The sequence below is a fragment of the Condylura cristata genome, unplaced genomic scaffold (genome assembly GCF_000260355.1).
Source record: "Condylura cristata isolate star-nosed mole 26May11 unplaced genomic scaffold, ConCri1.0 scaffold00022, whole genome shotgun sequence".
NCBI classification, from domain to species: domain Eukaryota; kingdom Metazoa; phylum Chordata; class Mammalia; order Eulipotyphla; family Talpidae; genus Condylura; species Condylura cristata.
The window spans coordinates 3709897-3727165 of NW_004567123.1; the positions used below are offsets into that span (position 1 = coordinate 3709897).

The 17269-nt window shown below is 39.0% G+C and overlaps 1 protein-coding gene across 4 annotated transcripts in view; it reads right to left on the reverse strand.

The window, feature by feature from the left end:
* Nucleotides 1-17269, reverse strand: part of KIZ (kizuna centrosomal protein) — a 106568-nt gene that overhangs the window by 40700 nt on the left and 48599 nt on the right. For all 4 annotated transcript variants that reach the window (XM_012728425.1, XM_012728426.1, XM_012728424.1 and 1 more), the window contains one exon: nucleotides 5509-5622. In XM_012728425.1, the coding sequence (XP_012583879.1) occupies nucleotides 5509-5622 (114 nt within the window). The remainder of the gene's footprint in view (nucleotides 1-5508; nucleotides 5623-17269) is intronic.

Genomic DNA, 17269 nt, shown 5'->3' on the forward strand with positions numbered 1-17269 from the left:
ACAAAGAATTTTGTTAAGTAATAATGTATTAAATCCTTGTATGCTAGGTATCTAAATATTTATGGGTGTTTAATTGTGAATGAAACCTATTATATATTTTAAACTACCCCCAGAAGAAAGTATAAGAATGGGAAGAGAGATAAAATAAGATTGGAAAATGTTGACAATTGGTGAATCTCAGTAGAGAGTTCATGGAACATCATTATACCAGTATATCTGCTTTATGAATGCTTTAAAATTTCCGAGTAAAAATTTTTTAAAGTGTAATTATGCATTAAAAACAAGTATGCTAATGCACTAAACAAAAGAGGTTGAGATTGAAGACAAATCAAGAAGCACAGACAGATGCATAGATATGGGGAGAACAATAAATCTGGTTGGAGGGGGACATGGATGTTCACTATACCATTCCTTCTTTAGCAAAGTTAATTATTAGGACATTAGCCAGAATTAACCCTTTTATGCCCCAAGTCTCGAATAAAGTCAGATACTTCATTGGAATCCTTGAATTTACTTAAAAACTTCCCAGAATGATTCCATGGCTTCTGACTTACTTCCCAGAAGCCTGACTGACTTTCTAGAAGCCTCACTTTTTGTTCTTAGTTACATGAATAAGAACTCACTGATGTCAAAAAATTACCAATTCCTTTGCTCTGATTCTATGTAAATGAAGCAACCTACAGATATTCTCACAGGGAACATACACTCAGGTCATAAGCAAATTCTAGTTCATTTAGTAGGTACAGTCTCACAATAAGTAAACTAACTGTGTTTCTGGCCTGAAAGTATGTATAGCTAGGTTAAATTAAGCTTAAAAACAAGTTTCATCAGGATGAATTAAATCACTTAAAGTAGTTGGGAGAGAATGAATGATCAGAGATGAGTTTCTCTGTAAAGCCAAGGCAAAACTATTTTCTAGTAATTTCCAGTCAACTGTAACCATCCCTTGGGTTATGGCATGAAAAGAATTAACTAAGGTTTCCTATCATTATAATACTTACTTCACAAAAGGATAAAACCCATTAATTGACTTGCATGAGGTCAAACAGTAAATGAGCTATTGAAGGAGGTACAGCATCGAGCTGTGAGCTGAACAGCTAAGCCAACACTTAAAGCACAAAACCAGGCTTTCTTACAGATTTACTTCAAGATGGATTGGGCCAGGAATACACAAGCCATGGTTGTCCTGCATGGAGTCTTGCCCATGTTCTACATAAACACGCTGAATCAGAAAACTTGCAAAGTGGCACAAAGGAATTATAGGACTTTTTCCTCTTTTGCCTACGTTACATCAGGCATTTATAACATCATGCCACATAGGGGATAAAAAGTTTGTTATCAGCTAATTTAATACTGCCCCAACTAAAAATATTTTAAAAATAGACTTTAAGTAGTCTATATTTATCATATACTTGGAATGGCTTCCAATCAGAAATCTCTGAAATTTAAACAAATGGACTAGCTTTTCCAAACTACAGCTGATTTATAACAAAATAGTAATTAGACCAAAGTTTTAAATGCAGAGAAAGTAATAAATGCCTGAATTTTATTCATGGCCTAGGCAGTATTGAAATTAAGAGGTTTTTACATGCTATAACCCAAACAATATAAAGCTGACTCAATAGTTCAGCTTGAGTTTGAGAGCACAATTGGGCAATTGTATTTGAAAGTAGCCATAACAGAGACAATCATCTGCACCTGGAAATAAATAAAATAATGAGCAGTTTCATTATGGCTTTCAGATAAATAGAACTACTTACTAAGTAATCACTTTTATGTTACGATGTTTTCCAGAAGGCAATAATGAACATGATTATCTATCAATTAGTCTAAATGACAGAACCATTTTAATAATTCATTATAAGTTAAAAAGACTTGGTTCTCTTCCTACTAATAGTAAACCTTTCAGATGAAGGTCTTTGAACATGTAATTCCTGATATAGCAAAAAAATAAAAAAATAAAAAACAACAATGAGGCTAAGAATGGTTTTGTTCTTTTTTCTTTTAAGATGTTCTGTTTTTGCAATCAGGAATGCACATGTCTTCACACTTTTTTAGAGTATGCTATGGGGCATGTGCCCCATTCTACAGATGAATTCAAGTAAAAGAGACATGATGAGTGCCATTGTTTGGTCAGGACTTCTACTGAGTAAGCTTTAAGGAGTGCATAACCTGCTGAAGCCTTGCCACTCTGCTTAGCTCAGAATTATATGACATTAGAGTCTTTAATAAATAAAGAAGAAAGGTAGATCATTCTTTCCCAAACTGTATTTCTAGAATGGTTTATCAAACTGACCAGAAAGTTGCTTCCATCCAAGGGAAATCACAAAGCAGACAGGAATATTTCACCTAAGGGAGCACTCAGAAGTAACACGTGGGTATTGAGGGACAAAAGGTAGTTAAAATAAGGAGGGAGGAGGGAGCTTGATGCCCTGATCAAAACATGTGAGAAAGAATCTATAAAGACCTGACTGCTTATCTCTCAAAGGTCCTATAAAAACATGGCACTGTTTCCAAGGCTAAAGATGAACCCATGACAATCAACATACATTAAACAGCAGCCCTAGTCACAACACAGGGCAAATCTAAATGTAACAGAACATAACATTGACAATAGTAACTATTCCTGACCTCTTTATCTAACTTTAAAAAATGATTGCAGCAAAGAGACAGTCTTGAAAGCTCGACACTAATTTTAAAATTTGTGTTGGTCATAAAGAAGGATTGTTTCTTATGAAAGGCTGACTTATAATAACTGTAGATCGTCACATAAAATACAACCTTTCATAATGGAAATCAATGCTGTATTTATTATGTATGTTGAGAAACTATAAGGAACGTTAGTCTAGAAGGTGTAGCTATCATATCTTGTCACCCACAGTTTGGCAACCTAGGTTAAGAGAGTCACACAATGAATCATTTAGTCTAGCAAGGCATCTTGCACAGCACATTATAAATATATATAATAAGCTTTCTATGCCACACACCACAACTGTGGTTTATGCCAAACAGTATGTCAAGATATAAAAGGCAAGGAGAAAGAAAGGGGGGCTCTGATTAAAAAGCCTTACAACTCAGAACCACCCAAGTTACCAAGAGAATAGACTCCTCCCAAGCTGGCTTCAACCCCCTTATAAAGGAGCATTTTAAGACTACATTTTTTATTTCACAAGGTAAGATTTTCTTGCATTATCTTAGCTGAAAAGGAACTGACTAGGAAGATTGTTTTCAGCATTTTTCATAGCTTTTATATCATTAGTACAGATACATAAACACTCTCAGGACTTGCGAACCTTATTATGTGACCTGTAAAACGGCAGCATATGGGCCCTCCCTGGTGGCGCAGCGTGTTAAAGCACAGCGCTGGGAAGCTAAAGCCACTTCCGCATGAGTTCGATTCCCGCCCGCCCCGGGGGAGACCACATGGCGCGGCAGACCTCTCCTGACCCGCCCGCTGCTCCCCTCAGCAGTGTACTTCGTCCATCTGCCTGTTCTGCTCCCCGCTCTGTCTCTGGTGAAGCCTCTCGCCGCTCCTGAGCCTCTGGCCTGTACCCCAGTTCTGTATGTACAAATAAATAAATCTTTAAAAAAAAACAAAAAACAAACAAAAAAAAAAAACGGCAGCATATGACTGAACTCATTTTCTTGTGACAAGATCCTTTTAAAGACCATTATCCTGTCTTCTCCCAGGCCTTGATGGAGTCCAACATATACTGGATTCTACTCTAAAACAAGTCATTGCCATAAAATAGCCTACATGGCACATTAAAGGGAAAGAATATGAGGCTGGATATAAGATAATCAGACCCAAAGACCTTTTCACTCTCTCAGTCAAGTAAGGTCCTTTCAGGTGCACTTTCTCATATACTCACCTGCTGACAATTTGTTCTCTGTTAGTAAATGGTGGGACATATTTTAATAAAAGGAAATATAGTTAGTCCCCAAAATAAAAGCCAGGTTTAGGATACTGATAATTATACAATATGAATTAGGCACCTACCAGGTACCAGATATATATATATATATATATATATATATATATATATATATACCACTTATAATGTATATATTCATTGAATAGTCCAGATGCCACAAAGTTCCTGAGGCCATGAAAAGAGCCCAGACTGCATAAAGTGGGCTGAGAGTATAAAAAATATTTTTGGTTTGCGGTTGGGAAGGATGTACCAGAATCATGGCTCACATGTCCCAACTACCTTACAATTAACCTTTTCTCTTGTCCCAGCTTTACGGCCATTTAAAGCATATCCTTGGAGTGCTGGCTTTCAAGTTTGGGGGAGTAGAGCACTTTTAAGGGATCATTAAAACTTAGGTGGCTGGGTCACATCCACAGATTCCTGACCCACTGAGTCCTAAGTGTTTTGAACAAGCTCCAAATTCTTATTGGTGCAAGAAGTATGCATCCTATCTTTTGGATTGGGGGACCTGCTTCACTAACATAACCTTGGAAATTGAGGCACTTATCTGGGATTTTGTTGCACCTAGTTTCGCTCATACCACTTGACCTGGTCACGGACCTGCTCGCGGGGAATGGGTGAAGCTGGCTTCAAGGAAGTACCCTTCTAGGTGAACATTCACGTAAGTTCCCTTTAAGGTGAACAGGTGCATTGTCTCCACTCCTGCCTTACTAAAAGAATTAAGACATGTAACTACTTGATTTGTTAGGCCACAAGAATCCATTGCTTAGAAAGGCAAGACTAAAATGGCTTTACAATGAAGAAACAATATTGACCTTTGTAAGTCTTAGTAATGGTAATTTAATGTTTCTTAGATAACAAGTAACTTTTTTTTTTATAGTGATGTCTTTAATGATTGAGTATGGCTTTCTGAGATATGATCAATTATAAATTAGCACCTTGATATAGTAAATATGACTGTAAAGTTTCACCTTCTTTCCCAGAAATGTAATTAATCATGTAATGCTTCATATTGTTCTTTTGTGTGATCAAAATATGTGGACATGATGGGTATCGAGAAATGATGCCAAATTTTACCATATAAAAACCCTGTGCTGTCCGGGCAATAAATGGTGCAGTTTCTCCAATCTCTGGAGTGTTCTGTCTCTCATTTTCTCTCTTACAGAACCTCAGCGCCGACACTTTCTCCACCCTCTTCAGGACTAAAAACAAAAGTTGGGGCTGGTCCTCGACAGAGTTTGAACTACCAAAGACATCCAGCTAGGTAAAGCTACCCCTGAATTATATACTGGGTTATTCTCTACTAATATATTAGGTATCCTCTCCCCTCTCAGTAAGTCCTTAGAACACTGCTATAAGAAGGGTTATAGGCAATTAACAATCAGAAACAAATATAAAGAAGCAGATGGTGAGGTTCATAAAAAAGTTAAAGTGATGACTACAAAGTGACTACTAGTGTTGACTGTGGACTAGTGTTTTGCGACTCTGTGATTCTTTTCATTTGGAAGCATCTGGGAACAAGAACAACCATCCCAACTTGCATCCCAAGCAGCAATTTCATGAAAGTTAATACCTGATTTGTTTTTTACTGCTTCCAACCCCAGGGAAGATTCTGGGAAGCTGGTGAAGGACAGTTGCTCTGTCGGCTTCAAGGTCTTTTTTCAGAATGTCACTGTGATTATAGAACCTATAAAATAAAACAGGTGCTGCATGAAATGTTTATTTAAGCACAGACGGTCAGCTTCTAGAATCTACAGCAGTTCTTCGGAGTTTATTGAAATATATCTGTAATATAATCTAGACATAAAAATGCAACAACCAGACCGTCTCTTGACAAAGATGTAAAAAGGGGCAGTTTGAAAAACTTTGTGTGTATGTGGCAGTTTAAAATCCATCAGAGGAAGTAACTTTTAACCCTTTAAAGACTTTAATGATGCTCAAATCCACAGCTGTGCAATCTCATTCCACATTCCACCTGATAGGAATGCTAGATAATCTTAACAGCAGAAAAGACTAATTTTATATTGTCAATCATAACAAAGTTAGATCTCCACAACCCATATGAAATTTACTTAAATTGTCACTGCTAAGAAATTGAAAACTGCTGGCTGAAGTATAGGTTACGTCCTCTATTTCTGAATGCAGAAAAATGACTATTATTTCTCTATTCGAATCCCAACACAATAAAATTTTATTATTAATAAGAACAGGAAGACATGGATACATAGATTTAACCTTCCTTATCTGTTCCCTTCATCAATCCCTTACTGAGGGACTGGTGAAGGCTAATAATTTGGCTACTATTTAAGCTCAGGTACATCATGGTATCATGGTAGCATCTAAAGAGAGAGTTTTGTGACTATCTTTAAAAAAAGATGTCTATCTGGAGAGAAGGATGATTCTAAAAAACTTTGGGAGATTATAGCAAGAACAAAATAGAATTTCTACTTTAAAAGAGGTGATTATTCATTATCATTAGGAATATACAAATATACCCTAAGAAGAAAATGAAAATTATTTAAAAAACAATTTATAACGTATGTTAATTAGCAAATTATTACTCTGTAATGGTATGAAATCTGGTTAAGTTAATCTGGATCAAGCTGATGGCATGCTCCCGCTATTTCAATGGTGAAGGAAACATGCTCTGTGCATTTACTGGAGGGAGAGCGGTGAACATAGGCTCAAGCCCTGCCCACTTTGAAGCAGGCTGTTGCCCTGGGCAGGAAATAAAGGGTTTCCCCAATTTCAAGCCTTTTTCTGGACTCTAGGTCACATTCTGGGTACTCTAAGTCCTTGCTAGGTCCTCAGCTCTTATCTAAACTCTAAATCTGAATTCTTAGCCCATGTTGACTGATTTTAGGCTCTTTACTCTCAGCTCTGCTGCTAAAAACCTTCCAGATTCCTGACCATGAACACCTTTTATTTCTCCTCAGACAGAATCTGGGCCCTAATTCTGCCTGGAAACCTCAGTCTTGTCATGACTCAATTCACAGAATAATACCTACCCTTAAGAGAAGGAAGATAAGGAAGCAGTAATATGGCGGCAGAGGGAAGACATCAGGTTACCCCCTTTATATAGTCACAGTTAAGATTGAAACAGAACAAAGCTAACAACTCCTGAAGGAAAAGTGGATGATTATAGCACACACTAGGAGCAACATCCCTTAGAGGGTGGCCCCAGCAATGAAGCAGCTGTCCTGACTGGCAGGTCCTAGGAGAGGCAACGGCAGGGCCTGGTCCACATGAAGTGCAGCTATAGGAGCAGGGAGCCTGGGGAACACTGCTTAGGAACAGTGCCCTGAACAGGAGTGGGACTTGATTATCCTTTGGACAGCAGGAACCTGGGCAGCCTTCAACAGGGTTGGCATTGAGGAGACTCTACTTCATCAGAGAGGTGGCAGCTGGAGAGAAGAACATTGGCGTTGTGGTCTGCAGCAGGGGATGTTGGTGGCAGGGCAGTCAGCCCAGTCAGGAGCCCTCGTGCAAGGGCAGCAGAGGGTGTGTAAAGGCTGACTCCCTTGAAAGACAGGGAAACTTAGGAGGAGCTGGGGTGCTCTGAACAGACTGTGTCCTCAGTAAAGACAACAGAAGAGCAGGCATTCTGGTCTGCACTTCCCTTTCCCATTCCTTGGGACAGGGGATTACTTGTTGTACCCTCAGTGAGGGTATAGGGGCTACTAAGTCCTCCACCAGAAAGAAGGACCATCAGGGCACCACTGACAATAGTCAGCCCCATCCCAACTCATCCACACCGACATCTGAAACCCTCAATCCCATTCACTGCCCTGATGACAAAAATGACAAAAGAGATGTGAGCATATACAAAAGCCAGCAAAAGCCATCAATCAATTAATCATCAAACAAAACCATAACACCACCTGTGGGAAAAGTAAAATAGCGTAACCCCTAAGTTACTATAAATGATATTTAAAATAACAACAACAACAACAATAATAATAAAGCGGGGGATTCAAGAAGCAAAATGGGCAGAAAACAAATTAAATTAAAGTACATGGAAATACAGTCTCAAGAGATGAAGAGACGATGATGGAGATGGAGAAACAGTTATTTGAGGCTCAATACAACTCGGGAGGAATTTAAGTGTCTCCAGCTGGTGGGGTGGGATTTGGAACGCTGGGGTGAGTGCCTCCAGCAAAGGGCCAGTCACCCTGAGCTCCCAAAATGGATGGTATCAGTGATGCTAGACCTTCCTAGTTTTCAAGAGAAGCTGGAAATTCACAATTACAAGTTTTATTTTTATATTTGTCTTCCAATTTGAAAAATGCGGCAGCTGACTCAAAGGAAGATTAAATAATGTATAGGACAAAAAGCCTGTCTGGAAATGTGGGGTCTCTGGCTTAGTCTGTCTGTAATTCCACTTCCTGACCTGCTGGTAAACCTGGGGCAAAGGACTATGCCATGATGCATAGTTAGTGTCTCATCGCAAGTACAGCAGTGGTACTTAGCAGACACTCACTACTGCTGCTATACAAAGGTGGAGTGAGGGGCCGCTGCCATGGAGCAGCTTTTCTCCACAGGAAGTCCATTTCAGCTTCCCCATTTTTAGGAACTGTGATAAGAAAAAGCACTTGAATTTTAGTGGTTAACAATTATTTATAACTTCTCTATAGAATATCCTGCATCTGCATTCTTATGCTTCACCATCATATTATACACAATAACACCTGAATGTCCAGTTGGGACAAATGTTCTCCAGTTTGATCAACACAAATGTCAGACTTACTTAAGACTAACGTTTGTCTAGAAGTTTCTCTATCTCATTCATAGAAATCTTTCTACCTTTAGCACAGACAGATCTGACAATCTTTAACACACTGCAGACAACTCCTACAAGGTACTGTTCTCTAGTTATTTCATGCCTGACTAGACTTCACAACAAGACCAAACTCATTGAGAACAGCAATTGAATGTCTCCACTTTTATCTTACAGTCTAAGCTTCTCTAAGCACTCAGCACAAAGCTGAAAACACAAACTTTACAGCAGAACAAAGTTTAAACTTAGATTAGAGAAATTTATGACTCACCTATTTTTACAAATGGTTGTTACAGTAAATGTTGAGAGCTTCTAGGGACTGGCAATAAATGATGAATAAGATGGCCATACAGAGCTATGGTTTCCTTAGAAAATTGTCGAGTTCAAACATTAGTTGGTCTGTGCTGAGGATTTCAAAGATTATTTCCCCACATGATACTAGGCTTTAGTTTGTGAAATACCCATCAGTCTTTTGCTGAACACACTATTATGGAATTCAAAATCTCTATTTCTTTCATGTTTTCTAGTTGCATTCCTACCCAAATCATTTCAGGTAGGAGGTCACTTGTCTGAGGAGCATGTCCAGCTTTGCAGGACTGTGTGGACTGGCTTGTTACCAACACCAGGTCTGACTATCAGCTTGTTCCCTGTGAAGTCCAACAAGTGGACACACCTAATAGGTTACAGACAAGTAATTCTTAAACACCAATGGCACTTTAAGGAGATAGGTTTTATTTTACCTAACAAATGAAGAGTAGAATACATTTTGGGTGGGCCAAACTGCTAGTAGTTGCTTCATTTTCATCTTCCAGTAACATAAAATTTAGGAGATAATTTAAAAGAAAAAAGCTCTGCTCCAGATTAATGTAGGACTCTAACTTACATTTTTTAAAAAGTATGGAAGAGAGGAAAGGTGCTATGCTTTTTCTTTCAGTATCACAAACTGAAAACTACTTTTCAGTAAAAATAACCCTATATGAGGGCAACAGAAAATAAACTTTTCTTTATCAGATAACTTTCACACATTCCTATGGGTGTTATCCTCTAGGGCAGCAGGAATTTATGTTTCAGTTGCAGTACTATATAGGCTTGACCTTCAGGTTATATTTTCTTTAGGGAACAATGGTCTCAAAAATGGCGTGGTAATCAATGACCATATATAGTAATGAGTTTCCATAATTTACATGTTACTTTGAAACATTTTATAAAATATTTTTGCTGTATTTTTAATAAAACTGAAAAATAATGAAACACTATAGTTGGTCACATAAAAAAATTTGGAAGGAAATTGTATTTTCAAATGAGCAACAACAAAAAGATATCATTTGTAGAGGAGGCCCATTAATTTGTGATGAACATGTAATTTCGGAATGACACACACACAGGAAGGTGGGAAATTGGCTTTTGTTTCCAAGTTTAGTGCCTACAGAAACAGTGGTTGAAAACTTAACTTCCTTCTCTTGACTGGCTTGACCCTGTTTTTCTTTTAAAACAGAAGAAAGCTTTGATCTTTAAGCGAAGGACACATGAACAGGATAGAAAATATTGCTTTAAAACTATCACTTTGTTAAGTTCTACTTCTGGATTTTTACATTTAATTGTCAAGAAAAGTAATTGACCATAATTAACATTTAAAGCCTTCCAAAGACTTACAAGGGTTCTTAAGTATGTAGAAGTAACAATGCATTCATGTACCAAACACTGAAAGTCCACAACTGCTACGAAATATCACTAATAAACCAAAGTCAGCTGTTGTCAGTCAAAACCTGAGATTCAATTTGTGTAGTTTGCTCACCATCCTGAAGCCATTTTAGCACCTACACCAAAAAGAGAAACCTCTAGTGACCTCCCATCAACAGGTACACAAATACAACTAAGAAACAGAGGGGTCCGTAGTAGCTCTACCTCCATAAAGATGCAAATTAAGATTTGAACAGTGTAACAATTGGCTAGGGCTAATCCTTTTACAGAGGTGTAAATGGCTATTGAGAACTGAATTTCGGCCAGCTAGCTTTTGTGAAATAACATTGTAGACAAATTTCACCCAAGAGCAATGGCAAGCCACCAACTATGAGGACTGTTACTAAAACAGTTTAATAAAGACAGTGTGATTTGCTTGCTTTGATATCAGATTTCCCGACCATAAATCCGAAAGTGTAAATATAAACCACATCAAGAATTAAAGCTCTGGGAAAATAAACTGGAAGCAACTAATTCAAGGCTGACACCCTATGGCCTGACCAGCTGTATGTGCAGCCATAGTGAAGTTTGTATATGGGGTTTTGTTTGCCACACAAAACAGTTGTAGAATGGACAAACACATACATAGTTAAACAGTATTTTCCTTTTAACAGGCTGTCTAACAAGACCTATGTTTTGGTGGCTACCTCAGTGCCCATTGTGCAGCCCCCTGGGTGGTCCTTTCCAGGGGGCCACTTGAAGGGAGCACAATGCCAAAAAAGGAGGGAAGGAGGGGACAAGGACACAAAGGCCAACAGAGCAGGGCGGTCTGCGGCAGGCTGCAGACCAGGGGTCAGCAAACAAGGCTCCTTCTCTTTACCCAGGAAACAAGGGATCCTTCTCTGTACCTGGAAACAGTGTGATTAAGCTGACAGCTTGAATTATGGGCTACATTTTGCAAGGGACCGTCTGTCTGTGTTAAGGTTCTTTATTGTAGCAGAGACCGCTCAAGCAAAACCCTTGCCTTTCCTCCCTCTTTTGCCTCAAAACAGACCTCATCATTCTGTTCCATTTTAATTCCCACAACTATTCCTCTCTCATACCACCTTTTAAAAAAAGTTCCTTGTGACGCATTTATAAAAGGTGTTTCCCGGCCCTCCCTGGTGGCGCAGCGGGTTAAAGCACTGCACTGAGAAGCTAAAGCCACTTCCGCATGAGTTTGATTCCTGCCTGCCCCGGAGGTGACCACATGGCGTGGCAGACCTCTCCTGACCCGCCCGCTGCTCCCCTCAGCAGTGTACTTCGTCGATCTGCCTGTTCTGCTCCCCGCTCTGTCTCTGGTGAAGCCTCTCACCGCCCCGAGCCTCTGGCCTGTACCCCAGCTCTGTATGCATAATAAATAAATCTTTAAAAAAAAAAAAAGGTGTTTCCCTCCACTGTTAAACAGAGGTAACCAATCTGAACCCATAGTGAGTTTTGAGTAGCCAGGAATCCTTCCTTAGTGATGGGCAGATGTCCTGTACAAAATGGGTAAGTATCCTTAGCCCATTATCCTTGATAACCAACTTAATACCTGTGTTGGTCAAAGTTCCTGGGACATTAAGGCTGGGAGCATTTGCTCTTGCTACCTAGTTTTTATTTTAAGTCAGCACTGAGAGGTCACCAAAAGGGTGCCATCATTATGGTGCACCTAACAAATACAACAGATTTATGGAGTCAGTCCCCTAAAATGACCTGGCTTTAAATATCCTCTGCTTAGGATACAAAATCAACACTGAAAAATCAGTACCCTCCCTATATACAAGCAATATGAAGAAGAAGAAATCAAGAAAACCACCCCTTTATAATTGATGCAAAAAAAGAAATCAAAGCAAAGTAAATGAAGGAAAAGATAAACAGCTGGGATTATATCAAACTAAAAAGCTTCTGCAGCAAAAGAGGCATTAACCAAAAGAGACACCCTACAGATTGGGAGAAAATTTTTGCACTCCAGACAACTGATAAGGGACTGACCACACAAAAGTATACAAAGAACTCACATAACTCATCAAAAAAACAAAGTAAACAATCTAGTCCAAAAATGGGCAGAAGAACTTAAAAGACTCTTCTCCAAAGAGGAAATGGAAATGGCCAACAGGCATATGAAAAAATGTTCAACATCCCTCATAACCAGGGAAATGCAAATCAAAACCACAATGAAATTCCACTTAACACCAGTGAAATTGGTACATATTTAAAAAACTAGCAATAACAAATGTTATACAGCTAGTTGGAATGCAAACTGGCCCAACCATTATAGAAAACTGTATGGAGGTTCCTCAGATTACTAAAAATGGAACTACCATGTGACCCAGCAATTCTACTACTAGGGATTTACCCAGATGATAAAAAAACAATAATTCAAAAGAATATCTGTACCCCTATGTTTATGGCAGCATTATTTATAATTAGGTAAGACTGGAAACAACCCATTACCCAAAAATAGATAGATGACTGGATCAAACACAATGGAATATTACTCAGCAGTTAAAAGGATAAACACATGCCATTCACAGCAGCATGGAGGGAACTAGAAAGGATTATGCTCAGTGAAATAAATCAGAAGGAAAAAGAAAAATATTGAATTGTTTCACTTATAGGAGGAATATAGGAGAACCAAATAAGGCATTAGAGAAAACAATAATAACTATAGCAAAACAAAACAAAAATAAACTGACAACTATAAATCCTGTATCATCCAGACATTTCAAAAATGTAATATGTTTAGGTTGTATGTTGTGGAAATTTTTTTAAAAATACATGCACATGGTACTTTTTTTTGTTTACTAAACTCCAGAGGGTGCTTTATCGGTATCTGATCTTGCAGGAGTAGAATTATCTTTGCTGAGGCTTAATGATTGGTTCAGACTACAAAACAAAACACCAGACATTTGTATGCTGTTACATGGCTTTTGTCTCCATTTGTGTGTGTGTGTGTGTGTGTGTGTGTGTAGTTGTGTAAGGAGATGAGGAAGCTCAGATTGCTGGCAAGGGTTATATTACATGAGGAGATTCAGGGAACAGGGAAGAAGAAGGTATGAGGGGGAGGCCTTACAGGCAATGTTCAGACTTGGAAATAAGTTAGTATATCCCTTCTCTGGGTTAAGTAAGTCACTTTGGAGCCCAATACTCTGATGAATGCTTATGGGGGCCAAGGAAAAGTCACCCTCTACTAAAGGGGAGCTCAGTTGAGTAGGACAGGCCCTCTCCTTCCCTTCCCCCCCCCCCCCCCCCCCAGTATGACAAGAAGGAAATAGGAGTGCCTTGAAATGGAAGTGATTTCCAGGAAGTGAACCTGTCTGAAAGGGATTAAACACTTAGCAGTGACTATTTGCCTCCTGCTGTTTGAGAATGTTAGAAATCAAATATAGGGTTATGAAAACACTAAACTGGCTTGCTAATGGGCCTTAATAGTGACCCTCTAAAAAGAAGTTGGATCAATTTATCATTCAAATACTCATTTACCTACAGAATTGCTAAAAGGAAGTCAAAGACAAAAAGAAGAAGGAAGAAATAATAAAGTGGGCAATACCAAATCATTATTATGGATAAACAAACTGTGGAAAAGAGGCAGGACAAAAGCACATCTGGGACTGGGACATCTGGGGCTGGGCTGGCTGACTCCAGGCTCTGCTGGGCAACTGAGTGCAGCACCTACACATAACTTCTCCCAGGGGCCTGTTTGTTGTTAGCTGCATTTTCTTGGAAATGTGAGTTTGTTCCAATCTCTCCTACTTTATTTGGGTCTTAAATAACCAGGGGTGACTCCCAGAGTCTCCTCTCCAACTTCTGAAACCAGGAATAAATCTGTTCCACTCAGAATAGGCTACTTTTTGATCTCCAATTTGTATTAAAAAAGATGCAGTTTTGACACACTCCTAACTGGGTTTGACCGGACCACTGACTCTTTGCAAGGCAGAGGTTCAGGTCTGCTGTATTCTCTCACTTGCCTCCCTAGAATTCTTCCTCATCCCTCCTCATGCCTTCTCAACCCTTTTTTCTTCCTTTCTCACTCCAGCTCTTGTTCTGTTCCCAGAGTACTGGATGGGACATCGTAACATTCTACTGAGAAAAATCCCCCCAAAATCTGTAATTTATTCAAATATCAAATGACAGAAAGAAGTCTAAGGAAACAGTGGTAGCACAGTCGATCTATTTTTATTCTCTCTGAATTCCCTTACCAAAAAAAAAAAAAAAAAAAGAGTGTGCACAACTAGGAAAACAACCCTAAAACTCATAGATTATATCCATGACAAAATCAGATAGAATGAACTACTGATAACAACCAAACTCACTATAATTACAATTGTATAGAAGGAAGTAGAGGCACAGCAAAAAGACAAAGGATATTTCTGAGAATGCAAGAAACGGTAAATCAGTGAGTGCTACTCACTCAAATGGCTGGCAGGTGAGAAAAGTTGCTCACCCAGGGGGTCTGCAGGCCATTTCAAGGGTGAGTGGCAGGACTCAGTCTATGTGCCCTTTCAGCAGAGTTCTGCACCCTCTGTGTGCAGGGAGTACACGCTAAATTGACTTGAACTGAGACCAAGAAAGAACCTTTCTACTTAAAGTGGAAGAGGAACAAGAGCGAAGAGATCTAAGGGAGTAAGAGGCTACACATGTAAACATTCTGAGCGAACAACAGAAGAGGGAGCTCCGGAGCCATAAAACTAGGAAAGCAAGCCTGACCTACCTGCCCTTCCTGAGTGCAGGAGAACTGTTTCACTTGAGGTAGCCCCAGAAAAGATTCTGGGTTCCCTTATTAGCAAAATGTAGGTAATGAGCCTTCACTGCACAGTGTTGCTGCAGTACATGACATATGTGTATAAAGTGGCTGGCACAACATCTGGTACACAGTAAACACTCAAAAGATATTAGAAATGATCACCATTACTATAAATATTAGCAAGTCAAGTTTATATAATAACCTTAAGCCTAATCCTAACAAAACATTAAGATTTCAGGTATAGTATAAAGTGTATCGCATATAGTATAAAGTGTAAAGTATGATAAATCACTATTCCACTCCAGAGAAAATCTCCCAAGTTGTCCACCCCTGGACTCAGTGCCTTACTCCCCATGTCCGTACTGGACATATAACTACTCGATTCTACCTCTAGCTTTCTCTTTCAGGGGCTGCAGACTCACCTTGCTCATATACTCATTTGTATATCATTGTTTCAGGGAGTCTTCCACAGCTAACTGATAAAAGTCAGTGGTTTGTCTTTTTGATTAAGTTTCAACTCTGGTTCTCTAACTTTTAGATAATACCTCAAGTTTTAGGAAAACTTTTGATTATCTCCATTTAGATGACACTAAGGATTTCACACACTTTTTATTAAATACAAATTACGCTTAAAGTTTATCATACCCAAATTTCTCAATAAAGAAGTATAAGGTGTAAAACAAAATGCCCTTTTTGTTATCATTTTACTGTGCTAGAAATGAAAATTACCAAATTTCCAAAAGTCTAAGTAGGGAGTACATTTCTGATTTTAAAAAGAAGTTGGTCATGGCCCTCTCTGGTGGCGCAGTGGGTTAAAGCACAGCACTAAGAAACTAAAGCCCCTTCCCGAATGAGTTCAATCCCCGCCTGCCCCGGAGCTGACCCCATGGCAGACCTCTCCTGACCCGCCCGCTGCTCCCCTCAGCAGTGTACTTCGTTGATCTGCCTGTTCTGCTCCCCACTCTGTCTCTGGTGAAGCCTCTCGCAGCCCCTGAGCCTCTGGCCTGTACCCCAGTTCTGTATGCACAAATAAATAAATCTTCAAAAAAAAAAAAAAAAGAAGTTGGTCATTTTCTGTTTCACCTCATGTATATAACTCATCTTGACTTCTAGAACCACCATATCAGGTTACCATTAATTAATTACCATATGCCAGTTACTAGATCGGGTGACTGAAATAAAAAAATGAATATGATGAAGGTGGAAAATGAGATCTTAGAAGTCAAAGTCAGTTAGTGAACTATGATACCTGTTAAAGGGAAATTCAGGACCATAATCACAAAAGCTCTTCTGTCTTGCTGATTTTACATGTCTGGAGCAGGGAAAAAGCAAGAGAAAATTTCAAATGAAACAAGTAAGCTCCTGATTTCTTTTTAGTTAAAGAAAGGGACTAGGAGTACGGTTAGCCTGGCAGAAGACATAAAAGAAAGGGAACAGGGTCATAATCTGGGGTTTTCCCATAAAAGTATATAAAACATGGAATAGCAAATTCTACAGGTCAGCTTCACAGTCATTAGGAAAACAAGAAAATATTGTGTACAATCTACAGAGACATTGTTATGTTAGGGGAAAAGGATTCCCTGGAGGAACTCAAAAGGTTTTGTGGACTCCACCCCCACTCCAGACCAAAGCCATTAAGACACTGGAAACTACAAATCTCATCATCACCAAAGGGAAGGTGCTGGGACCTAAGGATGGAGTTAAGCAGCTAGGTTTGGTGTAAAACCAGTGTGTGGACCTCGGGATCTGTTAGCTATCCTGGCTCTAGGCGTTTCATTTGCATTCCAGGTCCAAGGAAATGGTAGGAGAGGAACCAATTTATGTTCCTCTCTTTCTCCCTGAAACATTCATTTCTTCATTTCCTTTTTTTGTAAATAAATCCTTTATTGACCTTTTTGTGTGTGACGGCAATTGAGTATTTTAAGTCACTTTAAGCTCACAGGTGAGGACTCACAATCAGGCAACCCATTTCAAACTGAGGTTGCCCTATAACAGTTACACATTTTGAAATGTAAGGAAATAAAATCTGTTCCAAAATAGATTTAACAAGTCAAAGGATAACCAAATTAAAAATGACTTTGGAGAGATGAGTCAAGATGGCGGCAGAGTGAG